The 9,205-nt window shown below is 37.1% G+C and overlaps 2 protein-coding genes across 16 annotated transcripts in view; one reads left to right on the top strand and one right to left on the bottom strand.

Annotated features, from left to right (window-relative positions):
- Positions 1-20: 20 nt before the first annotated feature.
- ROMO1 (reactive oxygen species modulator 1) lies at positions 21-1,271 on the top strand. 2 transcript variants are annotated; one of them, XM_040981561.1, is made up of 3 exons: positions 21-124; positions 306-436; positions 1,079-1,271. In XM_040981561.1, the coding sequence occupies exons 2-3, from the start codon at positions 306-308 to the stop codon at positions 1,185-1,187; spliced, it is 240 nt and encodes a 79-aa protein (XP_040837495.1). In that variant the 5' UTR covers positions 21-124; the 3' UTR covers positions 1,188-1,271. The 2 variants fall into 2 exon arrangements, with proteins under 2 accessions (XP_040837495.1, XP_040837496.1); XM_040981562.1 differs by lacking the exon at positions 21-124 and adding an exon at positions 134-225.
- Positions 1,272-2,588: 1,317 nt separating this feature from the next.
- RBM39 (RNA binding motif protein 39) overlaps positions 2,589-9,205 on the bottom strand; it is a 33,855-nt gene continuing 27,238 nt past the window's right edge. For 9 of the 14 annotated variants that reach the window (XM_040981543.1, XM_040981546.1, XM_040981549.1 and 6 more), the window contains 5 exons: positions 8,736-8,786; positions 5,663-5,744; positions 3,957-4,062; positions 3,630-3,708; positions 2,589-3,543 (listed from right to left, as the gene is read on the bottom strand). In XM_040981543.1, the coding sequence (XP_040837477.1) occupies positions 3,443-3,543; positions 3,630-3,708; positions 3,957-4,062; positions 5,663-5,744; positions 8,736-8,786 (419 nt within the window). In that variant the 3' untranslated portion in view covers positions 2,589-3,442. The remainder of the gene's footprint in view (positions 3,544-3,629; positions 3,709-3,956; positions 4,063-5,662; positions 5,745-8,735; positions 8,787-9,205) is intronic. The other 5 variants (XM_040981544.1, XM_040981547.1, XM_040981551.1 and 2 more) reach the window with 2 other exon arrangements.

Genomic DNA, 9,205 nt, shown 5'->3' with positions numbered 1-9,205 from the left:
CTCCGCACCCCGGGAGCCCGGAAGTGCTGCTGCGCGACCCGGAAGTGATTCCTGGGGCCACGGGCGCGCTCCGCCTCGCTCTCCCTGGAAGACGTATTGCAGAGCTTCCGAGGCCGTGAGCGAGGTGAGGAAGGGCGCGGGAGCCGTGCGGCCCGGAGCGGAGCGGGAGGCCGGACGCCAAAACGCCGAGAGGAGGCAGGCTGCGCACAGATTGCCCTCCCGGAGGTACCCCGAGGCCCCGGGCGCGCCCCTCCGTCGGGGCCCGCGTCTAGGCCCGCACTTTGACTCTGTCTCGTCCCCCACAGATGCCGGTAGCCGTGGGTCCCTACGGACAGTCCCAGCCCAGCTGCTTCGACCGCGTCAAAATGGGCTTTGTGATGGGCTGCGCCGTGGGCATGGCGGCCGGGGCGCTCTTCGGCACCTTTTCCTGCCTAAGGTGAGGAGCGACGCAGTCACTTCCCGCCCCGTCGCACCCTTCTGGGCCGGGAGCCTAGGGCAGCGTCCTCAGATCAGGCTCCGCCCCGAGGGCTGTTAGGGGTTCAGTGGAGATTTTGGACATTAAGGTGTTAAGAGACCAGACACACACACTCCTTGAGTGTTGAAAGTCAGGTCACAGTATCCAGCACTTGATAAAAGCTCAGTGACGACCTGTGGTTTTACGATCTTGGCTTGGAATGTGAGGATGAGGCAAATGAACGATACACGTGAAACGTGATTTTCACCTTTAGAGTATGCCATTAAAGTTTTCTAAGCTTGATGGTACTGCTCATTTTTATATTTAATACTTCTACATTACTGAGTCTCCAATTTGGGAATTTCTCACATCAGATACGCCCAAAGAATGTTGAGTCTTCCTATATACCCTAAAGTCAAAATCTGCAAAAACCCGTTTTCCATGCACATGTCTCACTACTGATTAAAGGCAGATGGCTATCGCTATCTACTGTCCTGTGAACCTTGAAGGAGCCTTCCTGACCCCAGATAGGACTCAGCATTATTAGCACAAATTGGAATGGAGCAAATAATCTGTGCTCAAGTTTCTTTTGCCAAGTTATCTCCATGCTGGTTTCCTCCACAGGATCGGAATGCGGGGTCGTGAGCTGATGGGTGGCATCGGGAAGACCATGATGCAGAGCGGTGGCACCTTCGGGACCTTCATGGCCATTGGCATGGGGATCCGCTGCTGAGCCTGGCAGTGGCTCTGCAGTACATAGATGCCTCCCATCACCCCAAGCATTGTGTATAATAAAGTCATCTTTGAGTAGCCTGTATGCTAGAAGCATTATTTTGCATTCGCTCATCCAGAACCTGAGAACATCATGTGAAGAGATGGAAATGAGCTTGTTGGAGTTTCTCAACATCTGTTTCACTTCGAATTTCTACAATAGGTATCCTTTCCAACTAATCGTGGTTAATTCTGTAGGTTTGGTGACTTATTGAACATTAAATGTCTCCCTTTTGCAAGTCACATTCTGCAGATGTGAAACTTTCATGGGATGTTTTGTCATTCTACAGTTTGACATAGCTGCTAAACATTACTGATTTGAAACATCAGCCAGTTTTAACCTCCAATGGTTAGATCAGTTAATCTAAAGATCACACCACCCACAACCAGGAATAGGACAGTGAAGCAGAGAGCCACCAACTTCAGGCAGCATTACCTGGTATGCATTAGCTGGGAGCTGAAATGGGAACCTAGGTACATCCTCAGTGAATTAGGTTATTCCTCGAGGGTTTTTTTTTTTTAATCGGAGTTCAAATTTCCTATCCAAGATTTGTTAACCATGAATAGTTACACAACTATTTGCTTGGAAATCGCTCTGTAGAAACAAGGCAAGTGCTTAGCACATTAAGGCCACAAGTTTTCTAGATTTTCTTCCTGCGACTTAACATTTGGTTCCTGGGAACCAAAGAAATTTTATTGAGAATATTCACATAAGCCTAACTACATTTTCTTTTCATTAACACCCAATTTCTAAGGTTATGCGTAAATTCTGCCTGCATATTACCAGATGATATTAGACAATAAAATTTATGTTTGCTGATCGGTTGCCTGAAATTATAATCGGCGATCTGGTAAATAATACAAAAGAATATTTCCAAGAGCATCATGTAGATCTATATTCAGAACCAGGCAGCTTATCAGGCTAGTGTAAATGTGCACCACAATTCAAAAATCTTTAACCAATTTCTGTGAAAACTACCATAATGGTAACTATATTGCTTAGTTTTATCTTCAAGGCATAAAACATAATGGATTTATAAAAATGCATGCAGTTTTAAAAATTACTTCCCTTTTCTGAGACTTTTCATTTAGTTTAAGCATAAGTCATTTTGTTAATACTCATTTACATGACTTAATAGTAAGTTGGTCAGAGTACAAATTTTACATTGCTTTCAGTAAACGTGATACTTAAAAAGTATATCAGTAATATAAGGAACTGGACAGCTTGAAGGCAGAATTTCTCAATAGGAATGACAAAATCTTCTGAGGGTAACTCTACTGAATTTACTTTCTGACTTCAAGCCTAAAACTATCCTAAATTTTCTATAACCTTGAAACATTTGAAAAATAAAGATTGCTTGTGGCCTTTTAAAGAGAATTTTATTTGAGTGGTTCTTACAAAGATTGTTGCAATATGAAAGTCATTTGTTTGATAGAAATATCAAGCTGTCTTGTCAAACACACTGAAGTAACCCAAAAATATATTTCAGAGCTCACAGAGCTTAAAAAGAGCAAAGATTATATGCAACCAGACAAAACCTATTTCTGCATTTCCTATTTCTTAATCAGACTGCTTTGTTATCCAAACATCTTCAGGAAATGCAGGGATCATTTTGTTTGGAATCTTAAGACACACCAGAACACATAGTATTTACAAAGTAAGTTTTACAGATACATTAATTGAAAAGATACCATCAGGAAATATAATTTTGAAGTTTCCTTTTTCTTGCTAAAATATAAGAATGCAAGATGAGATGTTCCCCAAACAGCCTTTTCGCTGTCTTAAATTTCCATACTACACATGTGCCAGAAACCTGCTAAACCATGAACCAAGTTTAAACAATAGTGAAATGTAGCTGTTGTGTAAAAAGTTAGGCTTCCGGAACATTAAAAACAACATTAAATCCTTCTCTGCCTTTATACAGAAAGCACACTTGTTCCCCTAGAGCTATTCCTATAGACCCTTAATGTTATTTTTCTACATTGTACATTTTAAAAGGCAGAACAAAAGAACAGCTTTGTATACATTGGGATTTGCTAGTTAGGGAGAAAGAGCACACTTCATTCCTGTTTACATTTTTATTTTTTCAAGGTAACAGGAATTGTATACAAATGACAGTAGACCCTTGCCTCTTTATTTTTATCTAAATAAAAGATAACTCAAGATGAATTCTCAAGAAACAAAAAAAGCTATGTACACAGGGACTGTATCTTCCTTCATCGTCTACTTGGCACTAGAAGTTGTGTTGCCGTCATAGAATCGGGAAACAGGTTATGATAAGTTGGAAGAGGTACATATGCTGCTGTTATCATTTTCCCTGTGAACAGAAACAAATTTTGGTTAGTATTGACATACAGATATAAAATGAGACTAACAATCACTAAGAAAAATGACTCAACTCACCAGCAAACCACCTGCCATGCAATGCATTCACAGCAGCAATAGCTGCGGCAATTGATGGGCACTTCACATACACGTTGCCCTAAAAGGTAAAAACACTGCTGTTACAAGAATGCAGGTTGATTTAGATTGCCTATACCGAACTCCATACATGAAAATAGAAAATGTTTCCTGTGTCCAAGGCCCAACATTCATATGTACAACTTTGCCCAAAGGATTCTCAATTGTCTGAAACTTGAATAAGATTCCAATATCAAGACGGCAAAATTTCACGCGACTATGCACTAATCTATTAGGAACAAAATCCCGTTATCAAAAACATAAAAATACCTGAGCTGAATTCTTGTCAACATAAATATGAATCACTCCTCCATGTTTATTACATTCTTCAATCACATCATCCTTAATTTCTGTATCCCATCCAACTTCTTCTTCTCTGTTATCAAAGTATTAAACTTAATTAAAACACAATGCAAGGCAGTAACATATGAAAGGATTTTTAAGCACGTATTTGTGGCAAAAAATGTTAAGTGGTATATATCTCTAAGGTAAATCAGGATACAAAACATTGCTATCAACCTAATTAATGCATTTCTATCACTTAGAAGTAATATTGAAGTGGTTTATCACCATGTCAAAGGGTTAAAAATAAATTTTACTTTTGCCCAACTCCAAGAATCCAGGGTTAATAAACCAAACTGTGAACTTACATTAGAGCTATGTAACAAGATGCTATACAAACATAAAGCAGAAAACCTGTATTTGAGCTGCATCAAGGTACCTCATAAGTAATAATAACTACTCAAAAACCAATTATCAGAGGTTCTATTAAACCACTAAAATCAGTGGGCAGACGATAACTAGTACTGATGATAATTAAAAACATCATGCATTAATGAACAATAAAGTTACTCTTCTACTGGAATAATACTTCTTAAATTGTTTCATTCACAAATTTTATACCAATTACACATTTCAAAACCATTTCTTAGACCATTTACTTTTTTACTTAGTAACAAAAATCCTCTCAAAAATATCTGGGTGATGGCTGTTAAATAAAATAAAGCAGCCTCATAAAAGGGGTTCACTCTGACAAAGGAGGCTTATTCTGATTACAAGGAAAGAAACTAAACCGTAAGTACTTCAAAAAATAACTTGAAACTTAGTACTAGAATGATGTCAAAAATCAATGTACTAAATAAATAATCAACAGAGGAGGACTAAAGGGAAAGATGTCAATGTCAGCATACCATTTCAACGAGAGGAGTAAGCCAAAGTATGCCTTCATTATCAGTGAAGTGAGAGGAAATAGGGGCCGAACTTCTTCAGAGAAACTGGGCCAATTGGAGAAGTCCTGTTCCCCATAATACCATATTCTGGTGGTAAACTACACCCTTCCTCTCAACAGATTACTCCACATGTCACTGGCTCCTTGCAGGCATAGATCAGATTCTATGTGATTCCCTTTTGAATTATGTGCTTTTGAGGTGCCATGTTGGGCTCTAAAACAGGTATAGCAGCAGGGACCAATTCCATTCTGCAGCTCATCAAAAGCTGCCTCTAACTGTTCCTCCACAGGGCTTTCGACCCAAAGAGCAAGATAACTAAAAATGGGGAGTTGGAAGCCAAATGGAAGAATTGCTCCCCAATCACAAATGCTGGTGGTCTAAACAGTGAGCTGGGAAGCAGAACTGGGGCTCGATCATTTATCCTCCCCACAGAGAAGGCTGCAGTACTAAGCCCAATATGGGGCTGGGAGGGAAACGAGGAAGAAGGGAAATATTGCAAAAAAAAAAAAAACCTTAAACAGTAAATTTCTCAGAAATAAACACAAATGATCTATAAGGAATTTAACTCAATTCCAATCATGCAATGAATGAGATCAAAGGAAATTAACAATGTACAGAAAAATTATATTAAAATAAACTTTGTTTCAATAAAAACACATAATAATCTAAATGTTGACACGTAACACAAAATTCAGCACTATCCCTTTCACAGTATAATTCATGATTTTGACAGAATAAAGCACTTACGTTTGCGGGTTAAACATATTCGAGAGCTGGAAACACTGTGTTGCAAGTGGCTGAACAGTGGCAGCAGCAGCTAAAGCGGAAGCTTAAAAAAAACAGAGAAGAAAATTAGTTTCATAGAAAATATATTTGAATATCCCTTACAAATAAAAAAACCCACATTAATCTTGTAGAGATGTCAGTGTTTAATATATTTCACCTAACAAAAATTTGCGAACTGACATATTTCCCTACTTTAACTTTATAAGTTTCCTCAGAAACATGTTCCAGTACACAGGAAACCAAAATACTACGCCTATAAAAATTAAATGGCATATTTGTATACACAAAGCAAATATATTTTTAGTAGACAAAAGCCAGAAAAGGGCACGAGCCAATGACAATTCTGACAATCTATGTTTATCTGAATCTTTGTTAACTAAAATGTATTAAAAAAAATGTAGAGTCCAGTACGGTAGCCTAATGGCTAAAGTCCTCGCCTTTGTATGCGCCACATTCCATACAGGCGCTGGTTGATACCGCTGCATCCCGTTTTGCATTCAGCTCCCTGCTTCTGGTCTTGGGACCCTGCACCAGCATGGAAAACCTAAAAAGCAGCTCATTTCTTCAGGCTGTGGATCCCGTAGGCACCAGCTGTTGGCCACTTCGGGAGCAAATCAATGCATGGAAGATCTTTTAACCCATTATCCCCCTTCTTCTCTGTGTATCTTATTTGCAATCAAAGTAAATAAATAATAATAAAAAAAAGTGCATTATGTTCTCACACCAACAAAACCTATCAATGATTTCCCTTTGTTACCCACAACACTAGATCAGTTTAAAACATTTGTCACATATTATCTCTAGTGTAATGCAAATGCTATGTATATATGTCCCATACTATATTATTTATTACATATACCTCCCCAAACAAATATAGACATCTTGTGGTCTCTAAATCTCTGATGAGGAAACTGGCAGATATAAACAGCTCAGTTTACTGAAATATTGTAGCCAGAAAATTATTGCGACCTCTTTTTGAACCATTAAAAAAACTTGAAGCTATTTTTACAAAGGACAACAAAATTTACAATGCTATTATCAAAATAATTACACAAAATTCTGAGGAACTGAGACAACTTTGGAACATACATTCCATATCAGGATGTGTGCATTCACTCAGCTACATTCTCAATTTGTAGTTCTTCCTACAATGCCATGTGGGAGGCAGAAGGTAATAGAACAGATACTTAAACTCCTGCCTAGCATGCGGGACACTTGAATTAAATTATGGTTTCCAAAGCTTGTGGTGACCCAGTCTAAGCTGTTGTATATATTTGCAAAGTGATCTACAGGAGGGTGAGTGAGTCAGAGAACTCTTTTCTAGTCTCCTAATACAATATCTAAAAGCAAAAACAACAATCAACACAAATCAACGAAAAAAGATGAAATTTTAACTACAAAACTTAGGCTCCAAAACTGCACTTTCCCTGACACTAATATAAATAGTTGAAATATTAAATAAAAATCTAATTACAATAAAATATTAATTTTCTAAAATGACAAAAATAACCAAGATTTCCAGAATATGCTACCAAATGAAGTCCTGTTACCAAATCAATACATTACTAATCCTTATTTTTTTACTACCATTTGAAAAAAACTAAGGATCACCCTACCACAATTCAAATAACACCAGACATTATGACTCAAAATTAATGTAAAGTCTCTCCAATGTTTTTATCCTGACTTCCATGAGTTTTCCTGGTGGCTGTACTACCATAACTCACCGTTGTCATATTATTTGACCATATTTGATTCCAATGCATAAGAAAACAAAGCTAAGGATAAAACAGTGCATTAGAAGTTACGATAAAATGAATCTCCTAAGCATAAGATATACTCCACTGAAAAGAAACTGTGAAATACATCATGAAGCAATGATAAAATTACAAGGCTTTTGACTCTTTGCATTTCCTTTAATTCAAAATATTTTAATTAGTAAAGCATTATTTCCAGTTAAAAGAAAAATGCCAAGACAACATAAAAAATCTAAAAGGAATGGTTGAGAAGATTCCAGAGTTCTCATAATTATAATGAAGAAAAACATGAGTGGCAATGTTAGCTTATACAACAAGAGACTTAAAAAAGGTTAAATTTGTTCACTCTGATTAGAAATATGAAAAATATTAAGGAAATACAGCATTTGCTATATCAATTAATGATGAAATAAAAATGGAAAATTTTTTACTTCTAAAAACCCTTAGCAAAAAGTATTAATCCCAAGCATCCCATACAATCTTTGTTAAGGTAAATAGAACAAAATTTCTCCAGGAGCAAAATGTTGACTGTTACAAAGATTTTATAATTTCAAATTTGCAAAAAGGACTTAATCAATGTACTGCAGATTTCACCCCCGCCTGTAATGCTAGCATCTAAAGGGCTGCCTGTTAAAACAGTCCCAGCTGTTCCCATGGACAGACTCGCGAGTACTGCCACTCCCGTGGGAAAGAAATGGGACTTCTGGGCTAGCTGTTTGCTTTTCACAGCTTTTGTGGGAATTTATGGAGTTGAACCAGCAATAACAGGACTGTTCCAACTCTCCCTCTAAATGCATTAACTCGCCTATCAAATAAATCTCATGCAATTATACCCTATTTCTGTTTAATACATGCAAGTTACAAATACATTGTTTCATATTATTTCAAACAAATCATCAAAATTAACAATACTATTAGCATACTAACAAGTTCATATTCAGTAGCACTATGATCAGCTTTACATTAAGCAGAGTCCAATTCTGAAGGACCTACACTCCATAATACTCCATTTTTTAATTTTCAAGAAAACTTAAGTCAGAATAGATAAATAACAACTAGGAAAGTTCTGAAAATATCATGAAGGCTATAGGGAAAGAAATATCAGGGAAAATTTTCATTTACTTATTTATCCCTGATAATTAGTGGATCAACATATTGATATATCTATATATCCAAGCATATAGCATTCTGTGAAAACATTGTAGCAAATTTATAAAAATTTATCTTGTTATACTTAACACTACTTCAAAAAAAAAAAAAAAAAGGAAGGAACTCACCTTCAGTCTGTTGGGAAAGTCTTGTTTGCAAATCTATAACAAAAGAGAATTCTACAGCTCAGTGCAGGAACAATGAAGAGCCTCAACTAACAGGGTAAATGTCAGGAGAGCATTAATAAAAGAGGACTATTAGAGCAGGGTTTATTAAAACAAACGTTTTAATAAATCATGGTGGCAAAACCCCTTCCCCATTCCTCATTAACAAAGATTTGGGGAAATTTTTTCATTTTTCATCTTAGAAAAACTTACACATCTTTTTCTCTTTCTCTTCCTATTCCTAATACTTTTCTAGTCGCAACCTTATTCCACCGTAATCCTTTATACTTGGGTAGAATGAGAAATGGGGAAAGGGGGGCACACCAGTAAGAAACTATGAAAAACCCTGATTTTGAGAATTCAATTCCAAGTACTTGAGGAATAAAAAATATTTATATTTTCTTAAAGGGAAGATTTAGTTTTAATATACTACA

This window comes from Ochotona curzoniae, unplaced genomic scaffold, assembly GCF_017591425.1.
Source record: "Ochotona curzoniae isolate NIBS_2020 unplaced genomic scaffold, NIBS_Ocur_1.0 contig_3520, whole genome shotgun sequence".
Classification (NCBI taxonomy): domain Eukaryota; kingdom Metazoa; phylum Chordata; class Mammalia; order Lagomorpha; family Ochotonidae; genus Ochotona; species Ochotona curzoniae.
The sequence above is the reverse complement of the archived record's forward strand: the minus strand, read 5'-3'. Positions and strand labels throughout refer to the sequence as shown.

Coding starts and splice junctions, on each gene's coding strand:
- ROMO1 (XM_040981561.1), top strand. CDS start 306: ATGCCGGTAGCCGTGGGTCCCTACGGACAGTCCCAGCCCAGCTGCTTC. Junction 437..1,078: donor GGCACCTTTTCCTGCCTAAG/GTGAGGAGCGAC, acceptor TTTCCTCCACAG/GATCGGAATGCGGGGTCGTG.